Source organism: Monodon monoceros, unplaced genomic scaffold (genome assembly GCF_005190385.1).
Source record: "Monodon monoceros isolate NGI ecotype Baffin Bay Population unplaced genomic scaffold, NGI_Narwhal_1 Super_Scaffold_12, whole genome shotgun sequence".
Classification (NCBI taxonomy): Eukaryota; Metazoa; Chordata; class Mammalia; order Artiodactyla; family Monodontidae; genus Monodon; species Monodon monoceros.
The window spans coordinates 36,029,036-36,050,408 of NW_021703768.1; the positions used below are offsets into that span (position 1 = coordinate 36,029,036).

Consider the following 21,373-nt stretch of genomic DNA (forward strand, 5'->3'; position numbering starts at 1 on the left):
CTGGTCCGGGAAGATCCCACATACCGCGGAGCAACTAAGCCCGCGAGCCTAGAGCCCGCGCTCCGCAGCAAGAGAAGCCACCGCAATGAGAAGCCCGCGCACCACAACGAAGGGCAGCCCCCGCCTGCAGCAACTAGAGAAAGCCTGCGCGCAGCAACGAAGACACAACACAGCCAAATATTAAATAAATTTATTAAAAAAATACTTAACCCAATGTGATTTATTCTTTGCTCGGGAAATAATTATTGATCTGACAGTCACTAAGTGTTGAATCATATTCTAGAAACTACATGAAAATACCTAAGAAGCCCAAGGAGGTAAGGCTGAAGGAGGTAAGGCTGGAGGAGGGGCCCTAGGGCAGAGCACAGGTGGGACCAGGAGAAGGGCGGGCCCATTGTTGGGGGAACCGCTTCCGGGGGAAGGGACGGCAGTCAGGGGCGGACCAGCACCAGGAGGAAGCTGCGGGGGGAAACCTGAGGGAACTGTGGGAGACAGCAGGTACGCTCCAGACCTTTCGTGGGTGGGTTCGGAATTCTCTTTTCCGTGAATATTCTTTACTTAACACCTCCTCACATCCTCCTGGGTCAGAACAGAGTTCTGACGCAGCCATTTCTCCCACGCCTGAGGACAGCAGGGTGCGAGTGGAGGAAACTGGAATCCCTGGGCCTCAGGACTGAGGGTGAATTCATTCAGGGTGGCAAGGAGCGGGGGTGGGGAGATAACACAAGCCTGTCGCTGGGCTGCCGCGGGCCGGCCTGAGCAGGGTAGGGGCGAGGGCAAGGCAGCGACCCAGGAGAAGGGCATGGAAGGAAATGGGGCTGCCATCCACTGTGCGGCTGGCTGTGGAGGTCACAAGTCAGTCCCTTGCTTCTCACCAAGAATTTAACGACCCCTGAATCACCAGCTTGTCACCTAGTTCACTGGGCAAGAAGACCATACAGACTGAAAAGATCTTGACCTTGTCCTTCGCACATCGGAGGAGGGGCAATGAAGACACTTAGAAACAATCAGATGGCTTGGCCAGTGTGACAAAAGGAATAGCATGTGATAACAGCCAGTGGAATGTTAATGATGATTTTATAAGGATGGTTCTATAATATTAGTGATGGTTTAAAAACACCTCAAGGGTCTCATTAGCGGGGAGGAGTTGGGAGAAAATCAAGCTCAAATTAAAATGAGTTTAGTTCAGGAGCCATGTTCTGAGACAAAACCCTGGTGAAACCTTTTTCATTTAAAATGTTAGGAACTACAGGACTTCCCTGGTGGCGCAGTGGTTAAGAATCCGCCTGCTAATGCAGGGGACACGGGTTCGAGCCCTGGTCCGGGAAGATCCCACATGCAGCGGAGCAATTAAGCCTGTGTGTCACAACTACTGAAGCCTGTGCTCCTAGAGCCCCAGCTGCGCAAGGGAAGCCCCCGTTCGCTGCAAGTGTGCAGTAACAAAGACCCAACACAGCCAAAAATAAATAATTTAAATAAATTAAAAAATAATAATAATAGTACAATGTTAGGAACTACAAAGAAGACATACACATGGCCAGTAGGCACATGAAAAGATGCTCAACATCACTAATCAAAATGAGGTGTATCACCTCACACCAGTCAGAATGGCCATCCTTAAAACGTCTACAAGTAGGGCTTCCCTGGTGGCACAGTGGTTGAGAGTCCACCTGCCGATGCAGGGGACACGGGTTCGTGCCTTGGTCCGGGAGGATCCCACATGCTGCGGAGCGGCTGGGCCTGTGAGCCATGGCCGCTGAGCCTGTGCGTCTGGAGCCTGTGCTCCGCAACGGGAGAGGCCACAACAGTGAGAGGTCGGCGTACCGCAAAAAAAAAAAGTCTACAAGTAACAAATGCTGAAGAGGGTGTGGAGAAAAGGGAACCCTCCTACATTGTTGGAGGGAATGTAAGTTGGTGCAGCCACTATGGAAAACAGTGTGGAGGTTCCTCAGAAAACTAAAAACAGAATTACCATATGATCCAGCAATCCCACTCCTGGGCATATACCCAGACAAAACTATAATTCAAAAAGACACATGCACCTTTATGTTCATTGCAGCACTATTTTCAATAGCCAAAACATGGAAACAACCTAAATGTCCATCAACAGATGAATGGATAAAGAAGATGTGGAACATATATTGCAATGGAATACTACTCAGCCATACAAAAGAACCAAATAATGCCATTTGCAGCAACATGGATGCAACTAGAGTTTATCATACTAAGTGAAGGAAGTCAGAAAGAGAAAGATAAATACCATATGATATCACTTGTATGTGGAATCTAAAATATAGCATAAATGAACCTATCTAGAAAGCAAAAACAGACCCACAGACATAGAGAACAGACTTGTGGTTGCCAAGGGTGGTGGGGGGGGGTAAAATAAATAAAATAAAATGTTAAGAACTAAAAAAAAAAAGTTGAGAGGGAGGATTTTGCATCATTAACTACTTCAGATTATCCTATAGATCAAAACAGTATACAGTTCAAAAACAGTATATCAAATCATAATGATTTCTAAACTTTACCCCAAAAGGAATTTTACTGCATTTATCATGGGTTGCTATTACAGTTAGTCTCCTGTCTTAAGGATCAAGTTTTAACTATTGAAGAGTTTTACTAGTATATGTGATACAGAGGATAATAATTCAATAAACTGAAAATACACGGCTAAAATTCAGATTGAAAACCACTAATAGTTGTTAATGCAATATAAAAAGAGGAAGGAAATTGGATTTCTTTATGAAGTAACAAATTGTCAAGCAATATCTATGTTTTGGTGTACCTCATTTTAAACAATATATCCCCAAAATTACTTTGAGTAATTACTTTAGGAATTTTACTTACCTTTACTTTGGACTACTTGTTACTGCCACTTTCACACACCAGGCATTGGCACATGCCCCTTCCTCAGTCTAGATTACCTAAATTTCAAATTTGTATTTTCTCCTTCCTCTTTGCTAGAGAAAAGTCTAAAGACAAGTATTTCATACTTTTAGTTTATATTAATCCTGATTCTTCTAGACACTCTCCCACCCTCAAATGTAAATGCTTACTGTTTTGCAAAAGTCAATTTCTCCATCCTAACTAAATGAGTTTACCTCTGGAATTCTGCAGAATTTCTTGTGATTGGTTCCATAGAACTAAAACTGAAACTCAGTCTTCACTTCAACAGTTAGTTGGCTATATCCCAAAGTATTCTTATACAAAATAAGAGAATAGAAATACTTAGCAATTGCTTTGAGCATATTAATTTCCTTATGTCCTTTATTTACCAAACAGGTTACCATACAAAATATGAAAAATATTCAATAATTGTATTGTCTACTCAGGCTGCTATAACAAAATACTATAGGCTGAGTGGCTTAAACAAGAGAAATTTATTTTCTCATAGTTCTGGAAGCTGGGAAGTCCAAAATTAAGGTGGCAGCAGGCTTGATACCTCACGAGGGCTCTCTCCTTGGGTTTCAGACAACCACCATCTCACTGTGTGCTCACAAGGCCTATCCTCAGTGTGAACATGTGGAGAGAAAACAAGAGCACTCTCTCTCTTCCTCTTCTTATAAGGCCACAATCCTATTAGATTAGGGCCCCACCTTTATGACTTCATTCCTTAATTATCCTTAATTAACCTTAATTATCTCCTAAAGATTCTGTCTCCAAATACAGTCACACTGGAGTTTAGAGCGTCAACATAAGAATTTTGGAGGCGACACAGTTCAATTCCTGGCAACAGGCAGACTACCAAGAAATGCAGCAAAAAATATTTGTGGCATGATAATTAAATATTATAAACATCTTAAATTGAGAACACCTATATTTAAAAGTCATGCATCAGATTTAGTAATGCATCAGATTTTAAGTACAGCCATACTGATGGCAAAGAGATGAGTGTTGAACAGTGGCATAATTTGTTTTTTGTGTAATAGGGACAAATAATTTCTACATATGCACATATCATTGCACTAATTTTAGATTGGTTTAGAGAAAACTTGGCTGGTGTGGGTGTGGAGAGGAGTGGAGAAGCCTTAATTCATTTGACCATGGTTAATACTGGGGGTATAATAAAAATTCTCTGAGTGCAATGGAGCTCAAGTAGGTACTCCATGAGTGGAGTACAGAAACTTTAGTATTTGAGCTATTACCACTATGATATGCTTTGTATATTGTTTGTTTGTTTTAACACTATCTACTCTTCATTAGTTTAGATATGAATCAAAGCAGTGAAGGATGTATGAAAAAGATTAGCAATGTGAATATTGACAAACTTATAAATGACTTCTCACAGATAGAAAAGGTATGTAATGATATCAAACAGCTGTAGAATATAAGGAAAAGTGGAACAGATTTTGCCAATGGAGGGAGTTGGGAAGAAAAAAAATGTACAAAAAAATAAGCAAGGTAAAAATAATGGAAATGCATTTTGCTAAGCCCCTCTCTCTCATTTTTAAAATCTGTATTTAAAACATGTGGTTTTGGCTCGTTTATACTAATACATCAACATGTTTGGGGGGCAAGGGAATGAATAATTGATACACTTTTGCTAAACTTAAAGGGGAAATACATGTGTAAGTACCCAGGATGTCCATAAATTCAAGAATGGTTTAGTAAGAATTGAAGTAGACTCAATCCTCAATCTCTTGCCATTATGACTAACTCTTAATTTTTTAGTCTTTCCTATTTTATTTGTTCTCTTTTGCTTCTCTTTTGCCTAAAAGCAGACTTGTTTAAACTCCCCCTCCCCAACTCTGGACAAATTACATGGTAGACCATACCCACAAGTATATATTAGGCTTTTTCTCTCCTCCTCTGTCTGGGAGAGGAGTAGGAATAGCTGTTGAGAAATGTAGATGGATAAATTAAAGACTTGGGAGGTGGATTTGTGAAACAGGAATAGGAGCAGGAATAATACCTACTTCTATTTTCTCTCCTTTTCTTATCATCCTTCTCTATTCCTTCTTTTCCTCTGTACGATTTAGTATTGCCATAATGAAAGAATTTTCGTGACAATGGGTATTTTGAGACATGAGCTTTTTTTCCAATGATGAACCTGGGTTTTCTTAACCAAGTGATTCTGACCAAAGTAAGAGAGAAAGAGAAGGAAATAAGCACTTTGGTGGGAGAAGAATTTGTACAAAGTATATGAAGATTAATTTGGAATTAGCTCTTATATTCTTAGACATTTTAAATAAGAAATACTGTTCATTTTTTGATGTTATAATGATATTGTGATTGTATTTTTGAGTCATCTCTTAGAGATGCATATAAATGATAATATTTATGGATGGAACAATATAATGGCAAGGAGTTGCTTTGAGATAAATTCAAAAATGGTGAGACTAGGGATTGGGTAAAGGTATAGATGATACAGGACAGGTCATGAATTGATTTTTGAAGGTGCTTGAAGGATACATGGCAGCTGTTTCACTATTCACAAAGATTTCAAAGAGATATGTTGAAGAATATTTATTCATTGTCTATAATAGCAAAAAGTGGGAACAGCACAAATCTTCCTCAGTAGGGAACTATTTAAATAAATTATATTCATGAATGAAACAATGCAGCTGTTAAAAAGAATGAGGCAGACCTTTATGTGCTTATGTGACATCATCTCCAAGAAAATAGTACTAAGTGGAACATCCAAGGTACAGAACAGAGTAAATACGACCCTTTCCTATAGTTTTATAGTCACAAAATATTTTGGAAATATTTATAAGGAATTGTTAATCGAAGGACTGGAGGTTGAATAGTTGGAAAGAAGGAGGTTCAAATTAGATCATATTTTTACTTTTTATAACTTTTCATAAGTGTTCATCTGTTTTAACTTTTTATCATCTTACTCTTTAAATTAAAGATAAATTAGAAAGTTGGCTTATTTAAGAATATATACCAGGCTTAATTATTAGACTCTCAGGTATTAAATGGTTTGTATTTTCATTAGTCTTCATATCTTTAGGTAAAAAATCAAAAGAGCAGCATTGATTTAGTGGTAATATGTATTCTGTTTCTTCTGTAGAGGATGATAGAAAACAGTGGAAAGAACAATATACTGGATATGCAGTTGGAAAAAGCTAACTGTTTATTGAAAGTAATGCAAACAAAGGAGGTCGCAATTAAAGAAGGTTAGTTCTCTGCTGCCTACAGAAATAGTAATTCTAATGAGTGTGCTTTTTGCTGTAACAGTGATTTTACATTTGTAAAATATTTTAAATTCACATAGAACTTTCCAGACTATCATTTCATTTTATCCTTAATATAAACCAGAAAGACAGGACTGGTATTACTATTCCACCTTGGTAATGAAGAAACAAAAGAAGGTAATCTGGGGCTTCCCTGGTGGCGCAGTGGTTGAGAGTCTGCCTGCCGATGCAGGGGATGCGGGTTTGTGCCCCGGTCCGGGAGGATCCCACATGCTGCGGAGCGGCTGGGCCCATGAGCCATGGCTGCTGAGCCTGCGCGTCCAGAGCCTGTGCTCCGCAATGGGAGAGGCCACAACAGTGAGAAGCCCGAGTACCGCAAAAAAAAAAAAAAAGAAGAAGGTAATCTGTCTGAGTCCAGTCAGCTAAGAAATGGCTAATCCAGGGACTTCCCTGGATTTGGCGGTACAGTGGTTAAGACTTCGCCTTCCAACGCAGGGAGTGCAGGTTCAATCCCTGGTCGGGGAGCTAAGATTCCCACATGCCTCGCAGCCAAAAAACCAAAAACATAAAACAGAAGCAATATTGTAACAAATTCAATAGACTTTTTAAAAAATGGCCTACATCAAAAAATCTTAAAAAAAAAAAAAAAAAGAAATGGCAAATCCAAGGCTCAGTCCAGGTCTTCAAACACGTGGAAAAAGTACAGTTGAATTCCTGCCTCACAATTACACCAGAAGAAATATGAGATGGGTCAAAAATTTTAGTGTTAAAAATGGGCTGTCCTCCAGCCTGGAGGGGTGGGATAGGGAGAGTGGGAGGGAGGGAGACGCAAGAGGGAAGACATATGGGAACATATGTATATGTATAACTGATTCACTTTGTTATAAAGCAGAAACTAACACACCATTGTAAAGCAATTATACCCCAATAAAGATATTTAAAAAAAAAAAAAAAAAATGGGCTGTCCTAGTCTGAAGCTCTCCCCTCACTTCTTGGACGTCCACGCCATGCGCTCAACTGAGCTCCCAGCAGCCGCCATCCGCACTGCCTCTCCTTGCTCTATACCTTCTCTGTGCACCCATCAGCCCTCAGGGAGCCTGGGAGCCTGGGCACCCAGCCTGGCACGGTGCTACTCATTGAGAAAAAGGCATTTCTCTGCGGCACGAAGGTCTGAGACTGCACTCAGATGAACCAGCTGCAGTGGAAACTTTGCCCCAGGCCTGGTAGTGCTGGGCTTCCCATGCAACCCGTTCCAGGCATCAGGAGAACACCAACTACCAAGAGAACCTGAATTCCCTCAAGCTCATCAGAGATGGTCACGCTTTTCCAGAAGTGTGTGATGAATGGCACGCAGATGCACCTGCTTTGCATCTTCCTGTGGAAGGCCTTGCCCTAGCCCGCTGACAACCGCTGTTTTCAACAGATTCCAAGCTCATCACCTGGGCTCTGTGTGCTGCAACGCTGTTGCCTGGAAGTTAGAGAAGTTCCCCCAAAGGTGTGTCTGTGCCCAGCATGGAAGCCCTGCTGTCCCAGGAGCCCAGCTGTGCCTAGGGCTCCCCTCCTACCTCTGCTGCTTGCCAGTCACAGTGCTGCCCTCTGTGGGGGTCTCGTCCATAAGGTATTTCCTCTACACCTGCGTGCAGAAGCCACCTGATAACCAGGAAGATCCCCCTAGACGGATGCTAGTCCTGTGCATCCCAGTCTTCCCTTTGCCAGACCGAGGGTCCTTACTAATAAAGAGCTGGGCATCAGAAAAAGAAAAAAGAAGAAGAAGCTGTATGCATATAATTCCTCACTACGTCAACTGAGAGGGCATAAAATCAGTAGGAACAAACGAACCTAGCACCAAGATCTTGGTTTCTAATACCTTCTTATAATAAAAGGAACCAGGGCTCCTTGAAGAAATGGTTGATTCTAAGACTGGGGCAAGAAATATATAAGATGAGTCTAAAGCATCTTGTAGTACCAGAAAATAAGAAAGTGCTCAAAAAGAAAAAAAAAAAACTCCACAATGATAGGGGTATGTTAAAGGGATAAAGGACCCAGGTGAAAAAGTTCTCAATGACCAAAGCTGGAATGATTTGAGCAACAAAATAGATAAAGTAGTATTGGATTATAACTCAAAGTATATAATAAATATCCACGAGTACATACTGATAAAAATAAATGATTAAATAAATAAATAAATGGGGATGAAGAGATAAATCTCTGCAGAATTCCAAATAACTTATGTAAGTGACTTGGCCTCAAGGAAGTATATCATAACACCCCACTCATCAGGTGTGGGCTGTGTATAGTGACTTTCTTCACTATAGGGAAACATACAGAATGGAAAAGGAGGTGGTGGAGAATAACTATATAGTGGAAAACTCTGACATACACGACCTAAGGCAAGTAATCAAGGTCAACTTGGTGTAATGTTGATAGTATATACCTTTGCTATGATGTGATGAAGATGGCACTCTACCTCTATGTTCTTCCCCCCCATAACCTCATCTAATCATGAGATAAGCATCAGACAGATTCACATAGAGGGACATGCTACAAAATATCTGGCCAGTACTCTGCAAAACTGTTAAGGTCATCAAAAACAAGAAAACTCTGAGAATCTATCACAGCAAAGAGAACCCAAGGAAGACATGACATCTAAATGTAATGTGGGGCTTCCCTGGTGGCGCAGTGGTTGAGAGTCCGCCTGCCGATGCCGGGGACACAGGTTCGTGCCCCGGTCCGGGAGGATCCCACATGCCGCGGAGCGGCTGGGCCTGTGAGCCATGGCCGCTGAGCCTGCGCGTCCGGAGCCTGTGCTCCGCAATGGGAGAGGCCACAACAGTAAGCGGCCCGCGTACGGCAAAACAAATAAATAAATAAATGTAATGTGGTATTGTGGATGGAATCGTAGAACAGAAAAAGGACATTAGGTAAAAATTAAGAAAATCAGAATAAAGCATAGATTTTAGTTAATAATAGTGTATCAACATTGGTTCATTAATTATAGCAAATATACTGTACTAAAGTAAGATGTTAATAATAGGGGAAACCAGGTATAGAATATTTGGCAACTCTCTGTAATATCTTCCCAATTTTTCTGTACATCTAAAACTGTTCTAAAAAATAAAGTTAATTAAAGGTCAAAAAATGAAGCCACAAAAAAAAAAAAAAACTAGAAGAGAATATAGGGGGTTTTGTTTTTAAGAACTGAGAAAGCCTTTCCAAGAGTGACATCTACCAATGGATATCTGGTTAAATAAATTATGGTATGTTTATTTAACGAAATACTATGTAACTGATAAAAAATGAAGTACCATTATATGATATAACATAATCTCCCACATATAGTAAATGAAAACAACAATGTACACAACAGTATATTATCATTTTTATAAAAATATATATTAATGCACACACAAACACCCTCTCCCCTATATATTTGTATATCTCTGGAAAGATAAACAACGTCCCGGTAACAGTGCTTGCTTTGAGGGGAAGGAAACTGGTTAGTTTTGGGGCAGAGATTGGCGAGATAGTCACTTTTCACTAAACTTGTGTTTCATGTGTATGTATTACTTGAAAAACATAATCAAATACTTCTTTAAAATCCAGTTATACTTATTCTAAATCTAATGGCCTTTTTGCTGAATAATACGCAGTAGAAGTGAAAGAACAAGTGAGAATGATATCTTAGAAAGCAAAATGTGTACTAATTCACTTAGAGAGGAAGAACAAACTACATATAATGATTGGACTTGTTCAACAATAAAGAATGATATTTTATTTTCTTCACTTGATACCAGATAAACAATGTCTTTGCCAGCTCAGGATGGTATAATATTGATATTGAGGATCATATACTATTAAAAAAAAACCTTTTCATACATAATTGTATTTAATATTTACAACTGCTTTATGAAATAGATATTAATGCCCAAATTGCTTGTTAATGATAGAGCCTAAATGTGACCTCAGAATAATCACTGATTTACTAAATTATACAGTATGAGCAGTAGCTTAATATTCAGAGCTCTAGTTTTTAAGAATTGGATAGGATAGTATACTTCAAATTACACTGTAAAGTCCAACAGAAATGATAATGCCGGTAAAGATTTGCAAAGAGAATTAAAAGCTATTATTCTAAAATAATGAATGGTATTCTATTGATACCTTTTGAAGAATTCCTTATTGAGCCAGTTTCCTTTGTTTTTTTAAAAAAAAAAAAGGTGTGTTGAGAGAGCCACCTTGTGTTCTAAATTTGAAAATACACATTTTGGGAACATTCAGTATACTTTCAGTTTCAGGGCTCTGTTTTCAATTTGCTGATTACTGAGGTACCATATTTCATAAATGCTGGATTCATGCTTTTAAAGGCATAAAGACAAGTGATGGCAGGATCTATGCCTCCATTTTTAATTGTAGCAGCTGATACAGTACCATACAGGAAGTAGGTAATGTCAGTTGTCACTAACCATCATTCTATTACTGAGAAACAGCAAGAGAAAAAAAACGGATGATGGTGGGAACTTTGTCTGAGCTGGTGGTGGGGAAGGTAGAGGGGGAATGGGGAGGAGTAGAACCTTATACTTGCATAAAGATTTTAACTTCTACAAAATACTTTCATTTCTATTAGTGTAGTTGAAAAAAGTACATAGAGACTGAGTGCAAGACCTCTAACTGAAAGGTGAAGTTTTGAATTCTCCCCTCACAGTACTGGTTCTTTCAGTTAGTTAATAAATACAAAAACTATTGAACACCTATGAAATAGTTACCACTTTAGAAGCAAGGAACATCAAAATAAATATCTTTACCTGAAAGAGTTCACTATCTAGTGGGAGAAACCACAAATAACTAAAATGTAATGTGAACAATGGAGAAAAGCAATAGATACAAATTGTTATGGGACACAGAGGAGAGAAATAGTAACAACAACAATAACAATGTTGAATATTTGTGAGTGAATTTAGAAAGTATATTTTTTCATTTGTTTGTCAGAACAGTCTAATGTATGAGAATAGTAGCTTACCCAGAGTGTCATAGCTACAAAGTAAAGAAAACTCTAATCTGGTTCCTCTGATTCCAAATTTCATGGTTTCATCAGCATATCCTACAATTCCTGAGGAAGTACTGAATTAAGAGCACAGGATTTGAAATGCGAAAAACCTGTGTTCAAAACTAGACCTTCCATATACTGTGGAATCTTTGTTAAGTAACCAGACCTCTATGGGTGACTTCCTCCCTTTGCAAAATCACAATAATTATACCAACTTCTCAGTATCAGATGGAATACTGATTATGATGTTTATAATGTACTTAGTGTAATGCCTGGCAGGGTAAACATTCAATAATAGTACTTTATTATACCTAGACAATTTTTATTGTTAGACACAAATGTGGTATTTAATATTTAACCATCAAAACAGATACCCAACTAAAATGGAAACTAGTCAGTGTGTCACACTAATGCATAGTGCCTGAATATCGGCCGTGGGCCTCTAAAACAAAAAGAAAGAGCCTAAGGTTCAATATTTATTAGCTGTTAAGCCAAGCACATAAGAATGAAATTGCCTTAATCTTTCTTTTTAAAAATATTGTTATTCTTTATGAAGTTTTCATCATTATATATTTAGCTAGTATAATTATAAACTTAAACTAGTACAACCTGGGTTTCTCAAATTTATAGTAAAAATGTGATAGCAATAACTATCACAGAGTCTGTCTCTGGCTCTGTTCTTGCCCCCTTTCCAGGGCCTCCCACCTACTCAAATTACTCTGAGGAAGTGGTCTTGCGCTGGTCTTCTTGGTGGTAGTAAAGTAGTTAGAATCATTGACTTTGGTGCTGGACTGCTGGAGTTGATGTTGTAGCTCTACCATCTACTATTTATAACTTTGGATAATTTGCTAAACTTCTGCGTATCGATTTCCTCATATGTAAAATGAGGCAAATACTAGGACCAATGTCATAGGGTTAAGAGGGTTAAATGATTTAATATTTGCAAAGCACTTTGAATATCAATACAATATTATTTTCACACCACAGTTTCTCCACTTATTCCTTTCTTACTATGATATTGCCTGTCAATCAATCAATCACTTAACAAATATTTATGGAAAGACTATTATGGACCACAACTGTTCTAAGTATTAAGGAGAAATAGTAAAAAAGAAAACAATCCCTGCTATCCTGGAGCTTACAGCCAAGTGGACTGATTAAAGTTACAGAAGTTTCCACCACTGTTGCTACCATCAGCTGTTGCTGGTGATAACCAAGGGTATACTGAAAGCTTATATGCACATGTCAGGGCACTAATGCTTGCAAAGGAGGTTCCATCTCCCATTATGCAAGAAGACATTGGCACCAAAGTTGCTGATGCCTTGTAACTCAGCACATTGAGTTTTTACTTTTATTGCTACTCCCTTGCTCTAGGACTCAGGCAAAGAGGACAGGTTAGAGAACAGTGAGGAAGAAAAGCATTATTTTCTCCCAAATGACACCTTCTCATCAGCTCTATTTTCGAACAGAACTTAATTTTCCTTGACTCTCTTTCCTTAGAATGTTCTTTTATGGAAAATTCACTTGGATACACACCTCATAGTTCTCCAGACATGTCCAAATGTGCCTTACTTCTAGGGCAGATGTTGCTAAGTCACATGGTGGGGAATCCCTACATACTGGGTTTATCGTGCCTTAGAAAACTCATTCCTAAATCCTGGAGTGCATTTGACTTAAAGAGTGATTAAAAGGTATTTATTATATAATTTATTTTGAGATATCTTGTTGCTTTATTAGGTCTCATAATTGTCAATTAAATATTATTTTAAGTGTCTCAACTTTGAGATAATAATTCCAAAGTGAAAGCAAATAATATTCAAATAAATTTATCTTTTATGTTTTAGAATGTGCTACTCTTCATAATATGATAAAAGGGCTACAACAGACCATTGAATATCAACATAATTTGAAAGGTAAGTTAGAAAAAATAGTAAAATCTAAAAAAATAAGATATATTTCAGCACCTTTAAGAATAGAGAGTTTTCATAAACAAAACAAAAACACAACCCTCAGAATGGGAGGAAATATTTGCAAATGAAGCAACTGACAAAGGATTAATCTCCAAAATTTACAAGCAGCTCGTGCAGCTCAATATCAAAAAAACAAACAACCCAATCCAAAAATGGGCAGAAGACCTAAAAAGACATTTCTCCAAAGAAGACATACAGATTGCCAACAAACACATGAAAGAATGCTCAACATCACTAATCATTAGAGAAATGCAAATCAAAACTATGAGGTATCACCTCACACATGATCAGAATGGCCATCATCAAAAAATCTACAAACAATAAATGGAGAAAAGGGAACACTCTTGCACTGTTGGTGGGAATGTAAATTGATAGAGCCACTTTGGAGAACAGTATGGAGGTTCCTTAAAAAACTAAAAACAGAACTACCATACGACCCAGCAATCCCACTACTGGGCATATACCCTGAGAAAACCATAAATCAAAAAGAGTCATGGGGGGGGGGCTTCCCTGATGGCGCAGTGGTTGGGATTCCGCCTGCCGATGCAGGGGACACGGGTTCGTGCCCCAGTCCAGGAAGATCCCACATGCCACAGAGCGGCTGGGCCCGTGAGCCATGGCCGCTGAGCCTGAGCATCGGGAGCCTGTGCTCCGCAATGGGAGAGGCCACAGTAGCGAGAGGCCCACGTACCGCAAAAACATAAAAAATAAAAATAACATCATTATCTACATGGAAAATCTAAAATATTCAACAAAAAAAAGCTTCTAGAACTAAGTGATTACAGCAAGGTTGAGCTATACAAGATTAATATACAAAGGTCAATTGTTTTCCTATATACTAGCAATGAACAAGTGGAATTTGACATTTAAAACACAGTATTTGGGGCTTCCCTGGTGGTGCAGTGGTTAAGAATCTGCCTGCCGGTGCAGGGGACATGGGTTCAAGCCCTGGTCTGGAAAGATCCCACATACCACGGAGCAACTAAGCCTATGCACTGCAACTACTGAGCCTGTGCTCTAGAGGCTCTGAGCCACAACTACTGAAACCTGCGCACCTAGAGTCCATGCTCTGCAACAAGAGAAGCCACCACAATGAGAAGCCCACACACCAAAACGAAGAGCAGCCCCCGCTCGCCGCAACTAGAGAAAACCCATGCACAGCAACGAAGACCCAACACAGCCAAAAATAAATAAATAAAATAAATTTTTTAAATTAAAAATAAAAAATAAAACACAATATTATTTACATTAGGACCTCCCAAAATGAAATAGTTAGGTATAAATCTAACAACATATGTATAAGATATATATAAGAAAAACTACAAAACTTTGATACAGTAAGTCAAAGAAGAACTAAATAAATAAAGAGATAGTCCATGTTCATGGAAAGGAAGATTCAATATTGTCGAGATGTCAGTTCTTTCCAACTTGTTCTATAGATTCAAAGTGATCCCAATCAATATCCCAGCAAGTTACTTTGTGAATATGACAGAGTATGGACAATACAGAACTTGGAATTATTGTTATCCAGGTCTAATGTCTCATTCAGTCCTGTCACTGATCCCAGTTGGGCACTGAACTCAAGTCCTGACCTCTATCTCATACTGATTCCCAGTTCCAGTCCTGGCTCCAATCCTACTTCTGGCCTAATTTTAGCTCTGAACACCTTTAATGTCTGGCTCAGGTAGAGATCCTGACTCTATTTTGAACTCTCACCATGCACTATACCAGGATTGGCTCTTTCCTGATCTAAGTATATCTGATTTTCCTAAAAACACCTAGAGGTTAACAAGAGTGAATACAGAAAACTGTGAAGCACCACTCCTTCTCCATCATCCTTCATCAAGAGAAACATTTTGGTTATATACAAAAAATGTCAATTATGATAGGTGTGAAGCAGTAGGACAAGTTAAAGATGCAAAACTACATTTTAATTAATTTCATTTTTTCTTATTTAAGTTTTACATGGAAAGGCATTATATAAATACAACTGTCGTTCTTAATAATGCTGCTGAAAGCTAAAACCTCCCTTTCTTTCTGGCTTAGGATATCACTCATCTTCTCTTTTGACAGTAGTTTTGTTTCCCTCACCCATTCTGCAATACAAACTATACTAATCCTCAAATACAGATCAATCCAACCATACACTGTTTTACTTACATTGCTACAGCTACTGAAGGCTATTGGTGAAAAATCATACACTGCAGACTCCTTTTAATTTTTGAGACCCAGTATCACTTATACCCTTAATTTATCTTGGCTTTTTAAATTTTCATCCTTTAAGCCCCCAACTTTAAATGTTTCTTTCTCTTTCAACCTACTTTACTTTCTATATCACAGAAAAAAATGAAAGCTGTCATGTATAAACTACCTCATTTCCTGTCATCTACCACCCCTTCTTCCCACTGCACTTCCTCCAATATATTCATACACAGGCATATCCTTCCTTCCTTCCTCATTAGCTTAGAAAAAAGAAAATCCTTCTTTTCCAAAGTTTATTTCTCTGCATGGGTTTAACTTTCATCTCTCTTCACCTCTCTCTTCTGGGATGTTGCATCTTCAGTTGTCTCTTCTTTTCTCTCTTTCATTTCCCTCTTTCTGTTGGCCATTCTTCTCAGCACTTAAACAACTCAGATCTCTCCCACCTTTTCAACAAACAAGACAAAGTTTTCTTGACTTTGGGTTTATTCCCTCCAATTACCCTCACTCTTTCCTTTTACAATCGAATCTCAAGGGAATAGTCTGCACTCTCTCCATTTCCTTACCTTCACCTAGTCTTCAACTTAGAACAATTGAACATCTCCCAGAGTTTTCAGATTCAAAGTTCTTTCATTTTATCTTTTTAGTGCATTGATTGCCATTGATTATAACCCCCTTAAACTCTCTTTTCTTAGTAACACCCTCACCTGCGTCTCTGGACACTTCTTCTTAGTCTTCTTTATAGGATAGTCTTCCTTTGGCCACCTCTAAATGTTTCTCAGCCTACAAGAAATATTCTCCTGGATACCTCACGCATTTCAAATTTGGCGTGGTAAAGATCTAGATTCATCACTTCACTCCTAAAAATCTTCCCCTTTTAATTTTTCCCAAACCAATGAACAGTTTTCAACCACTCAAATCAGAAAACTAGAAGGCAAACGTTCCCTTTTCTCTTTTGCCTCTGCTATCCAATCGGTCACTAAGTCTCCTGTTAGTTCTATTATCTAAATAGTTATCTTTATTTTCCTTTTGTCTCCTACTGCCAGTGACCTAATTTAGGCTCCTGTTATTTCTTACTTGATCACTTGTTACTGATATCCATTCCTCTGGGGTCCACCCCCACCCCCATTCATCCTCTGCACTGCCGGATAATCTTTTTAACATGTAACTAATCATTTCACTTCACTGTAACCTATAAAATAAAATTCAAAGTTATTCATATAGAATATGTCTACCTCCTATTAGGCTACATCTCCAACCTATTTAACACATTTTCCTTAAAATTTACACTCCAACAATACTGTATTTGAATTGTAATTTTCCCAAATGTGCTATATTCACTCAAGCCCAAAGTCTTCTGTGCAGTTTTCTGTATCTGGAACACATTCCTCCAACTTATCATTTAAGTCTCAGCTCAAGTGGTTCCTCTTCTACAAATCCTTTCCTGACTTTAAGCTGACCTAAGCTTTTCTTCCACAGCTCCCCGCCATATTTCAGACACACTGCCATTACAGAGCAACTATCATAGCATATCATAACTATTTACACATCTGTCTCACCACTAGGCTGTAAGTTCTTTGAGGAGAAATAATTTTTTTGTTTCAACATTCCCAATGTCATGCACAGAGCCTGGTGTGTAGTTGATGCTGTATGCATGTGTTGAATACATACATGAATGGAAACTTGAAATGTTAAACATATTCCCATATTAATTTAAAAGTTCTATATATTAGGATATTCACTGATGTTTTTTACACAGGTGAAAATGAACAACTAAAAAGAAATGCTGATCTTATGAAAGAAAAGTTAAAAACTCATGAACAGGTGAGTTTGTGTGTCTTCATATTCAATCAGATCCCTGTGGAGCATTGTCTTCCCAAATTAGAAAATAAAGTAGTTTTTTTCATTAATAAAGACAGCCAAGGGCTTCCCTGGTGGCGCAGTGGTTGAGAGTCCGCCTGCCAATGCAGGGGACTCGGGTTCTTGCCCCAGTCCGGGAAGATCCCACATGCCGCGGAGCAGCTGGGCCCGTGGGCTATGGCCGCTGATCCTGCGCGTCCGGAGCCTGTGCTTTGCAACGGGAGAGGCCACAACAGTGAAAGGCCCACGTACCGCCAAAAAAAAAAGAAAAAAAAAGACAGCCAAAATTTTTAGAGCAAATATATATGGGAGTGCCAGACTTTTTACTGTAGAATATACTCAATTAACACTTTAAAACTTTTTTATAATAAAGTGAATGTCTTAAATATTTAGAATTTGAGTAATTTATTGCAATTTTATTGTACCATCTAAATGAAGACAGCATTTTATGTGGATCACCAATTAATTTTCTCCCAAGGGCCAACATACCCTCTGCTATGTTTTCTTCTCTCCTATAAGAGCAGTGCCATGATGGCAATTACAGAACATAAAACACAGTACCTAGAACATAAAAGGTCCTCAGTAAATGTAAGTTCCCACCCCCTGCCCTGTGGGAAGTTTATTATGCTAATTTTTTCTCATCTCCTGAGAGCCAATATGTCAAACTCTGGCAGACCTAAGATTTCCAAAACTCAACTTGGATCTGTATCCAGCTTAGAATTTCAACTTGAAGGATCATCTCTATTTCAATCTGGTTCTTCACTTGAGGAGCCTTTGAAGAAATACAGGCTAATTCTGTAACCCTTCCAGGGCTTCTGGGTCATACTCAGGAGTAATGAACGGCAACCGACTGTGCTCTTGGAAAATTTAGCTTCTCATCACCAATTCTAAAATAATTTAAATATCTCTGGATTATATCCCATCCTTTATTTTTCCTTTCCTCTGTTTCCTTTATTTTTCCATCATTTTCATATCTTGCCTCTAGAGTTCAACAATAAATGTGAAGTCAGGGTGTAACTGGGACAGAGCGAAAGGAGGAAAATTTTTGCCTCTTTTCTCTTCTAAAATGTCAAGTCATAGAATACTGCTTTATCTAGAATACTATGAATTTTCAGAGGGATGGGAATTACAGAGAAAATGCCATGATCCAAGATTCTGAACTTATTAATCGCTGTCCAAAGCAAACTAAAGATCACCTCAATCCAATGAAAATTCTCTAGTACAAAACCTCCAGGCACATCCAAAACATATGGAGAACCACTCCCTAGAAACAAACTTAGGAGTTACTTAACAGCCATATTTATGGAATATGTTAAGAATTATTAAGTTTTATAAGAACAAAAATATAACCAGAAGCTGTCCGTTGGAATTTAAAGTTCCCAGAAAGCAAATGAAAAGAAGGCAACCAAGAATAACTTGTTGGAACTTTGTCCTCTTAAAAAGAAGAAAGGATTGGACTCCTTGGGGCTGGCACAGGCTAAACTAGGGAAGAAGAACCTAATTAGATACAGCCTGGCCCCAGCCCAGACATTTAGGATAGCCGTATGCCTCAAGGCTGCAGTGAAAATCCTGGGTCTTACCAAATTAATGGAAACATTTCAGGTGGCAAAGTCAATGGGGAAAAGATACATAGATTTGTCTCTTGTGGTTTCCCAGGGCAGCAACTGCTTAATGCAACCACCTGAGTCAGGAGAAGTTTATGAAAGGCACTCTGTAGTTGCCCATCTAAAAATCTAGATACAAACATAGGAAAAATAGAAGTTTATGAGATTCATCCCTTTAGTCACCTGCCCAGCTTTAATCAAAGGCAATGGTTGGATATGTTCAGCCATTCCTGCAAGTTGCCTGGCAAAAAAACATAGCCCAAGTAGGACTCCTGACTATATCCCCTTGAATTTTTGATAATCTAGAGGAGCTATTCACTGGGTCTAGGCTAAGAACCTCTGACTTAATTCTTATTTGCACTCTCATTCATTCAAAATATATATATCAAGGGATATACACTAGGAGTTAGGAATACAACAGTGAGTAAAAACAAAGTCCCTGCTTTTATGGTGTTTAGAGATTTTTCTGGGCCTCTTGCCTTGATCGTTGTCTCTTTCTTACTATCCCACCTCACTTTTATTCTTCCTGCTTTCCTTTTCTCCTGCCTGTGAGTGGTTTCTCTATGTAGGAACATACCTCTGGAAAAATTGTAAATTTTATCTTTGGAGGATTTCTCTCTCAACACCTCTCTCAATGCCACTCTCCGTATTAGCATAATAAATCACTTCTATGCTTCAACAACCTAAGAAACTAACCTCAGGAGGCTGTTGAGCACTTCTCAAACCCCAAATTCATCCTTCTTTAGCCTCCCCATAAAACTAACCCTTACCATAGGTAACGCTTAACCTCCTTCTGGGAATTAGGAATGTTTATATAATTTTCAGAAAGAGAAATTCAGCCCACATTCAAAGGGATTCATCCTTCATTAGGGTAAGCTCACAGACCATCAAACAGTGCCTAAAGTTGGCTTTAAAATATAGCTTTGGCGCTTTTTTGACATATTTTAATGCTGTCATGGCATTTATTCATACAATTAAACAAAATATTTTGAGCATCTATGATATGCTCTGAATATAGTGATGAGAATTCAGAGGCAAAGATAAAAAATCATTGTCTCTAGGGCTTCCCTGGTGGCGCAGTGGTTGAGAGTCCGCCTGCCGATGCAGGGGACACGGGTTCGTGCCCCAGTCTGGGAAGATCCCACATGCCGCGGAGCGGCTGGGCCCATGAGCCATGGCCGCTGAGCCTGCGCGTCCGGAGCCTGTGCTCCGCAACGGGAGAGGCCACAACAGTGAGAGGCCCGCGTACTGAAAAAAAAATAAAAGACGGGGGGGCTTCCCTGGTGGCGCTGTGGTTGAGAGTCTGCCTGCCGATGCAGGGCACACGGGTTCGAGCCCTGGCCTGGGAAGATCCCACATGCCGCGGAGCAACTAAGCCCATGCGCCACAACTACTGAGCCTGCGTGTCTGGAGCCTGTGCTCCGCAACAAGAGAGGCCGCGATAGTGAGAGGCCCACGCACCGCGATGAAGAGTGGCCCCCGCTTGCCACACTAGAGAAAGCCCTCGCACAGAAATGAAGACCCAACACAGCCATAAATAAATTAAAAAAAAAAAAATCATTGTCTCTAGATGGTCTCTATCTACTTGGACCAGAAATTGGTCCTTCTCAAAGCTGAGCATTCAAACAATGAACAATATCTTCCCCCTCTAGATATGATTATATACCAAAAATTAATATAAACTGAAAATTTCATCTTTCTAATTAATCAAAAGTTGTCTACACATACTCAAATTGAAGGATGAATGTATATTTTAATCTTTAGGAATATAAGAATAGTATTGCCAAACTTATGAGTGAAATGAAAATCAAAGAGGAGGGACATAAGACAGAAATAACAAAACTTTATCAAGATATGCAGAAAAAAGGTAAGTTTTAAAATTTACTGAATTCTAAGATACCATAAAACAATTTACACAGATATATAAACTTTTTTCAGTAATTGCCAGTATTCTGAATAAACATTGCCTTGACACATTTGAATTTAGTTTTTGTTCCTTTATATATATTTATGTGATATAAATTATAACACTTAGAAATTGGACTCATGGAGTTTGCACTTAACATTATTTAATGTGAAATAGTTAATATCATTGTAAAATTAATATAAAATGTATAGTTAACTTTGATATTTCTATACTCAGCATATTGAATATAATTTCACTAATGAAATATTCTTCCTTCAGCAAAGTCTCATGAAATTATGTTGAGAGTTAACTGGTTTCATAAAGGTATTAAAAACTTTCTTAATGAGCCTAGATGCACACCATATGCAAAAATTAACTTGGAATGTATGATAAGTCTGAATGTAAACCTACATCTATAAGACAAGTAGAAGAAAGCATAGAAGATAATCTTTGTGACCCTGAGTTAGCCACAATTTCTTAGAAAGAAACAAAAAGTACAAAAAATAAAGGAAAAACGTTCTAAATTGAACTTCTTCAAAACTATTAACTTCTGTCCTTCAACACTGTTAAGAAAATGAAAAGACAGGCCACAGACAGGGAGATAATACTTACAAATGCATAGCTGATAAAGGACTTGTGTCCAAAAT

General features: G+C 38.6%; 1 protein-coding gene across 3 annotated transcripts in view; it reads left to right on the forward strand.

Moving 5' to 3' along the window:
• The first annotated feature begins 442 nt into the window (after nucleotides 1–442).
• The window catches only part of CCDC152 (coiled-coil domain containing 152), a 28,006-nt gene continuing 7,075 nt past the window's right edge, over nucleotides 443–21,373 (forward strand). For 2 of the 3 annotated variants that reach the window (XM_029216393.1, XM_029216394.1), the window contains exons 1-6: nucleotides 491–498; nucleotides 4,207–4,300; nucleotides 6,020–6,125; nucleotides 13,032–13,100; nucleotides 17,116–17,180; nucleotides 20,585–20,687. In XM_029216393.1, the coding sequence (XP_029072226.1) occupies nucleotides 4,214–4,300; nucleotides 6,020–6,125; nucleotides 13,032–13,100; nucleotides 17,116–17,180; nucleotides 20,585–20,687 (430 nt within the window). In that variant the 5' untranslated portion in view covers nucleotides 491–498; nucleotides 4,207–4,213. Of the gene's footprint in view, nucleotides 499–4,206; nucleotides 4,301–6,019; nucleotides 6,126–13,031; nucleotides 13,101–17,115; nucleotides 17,181–20,584; nucleotides 20,688–21,373 lie in introns of all 3 variants that reach the window. The other variant, XM_029216395.1, reaches the window with a different exon arrangement.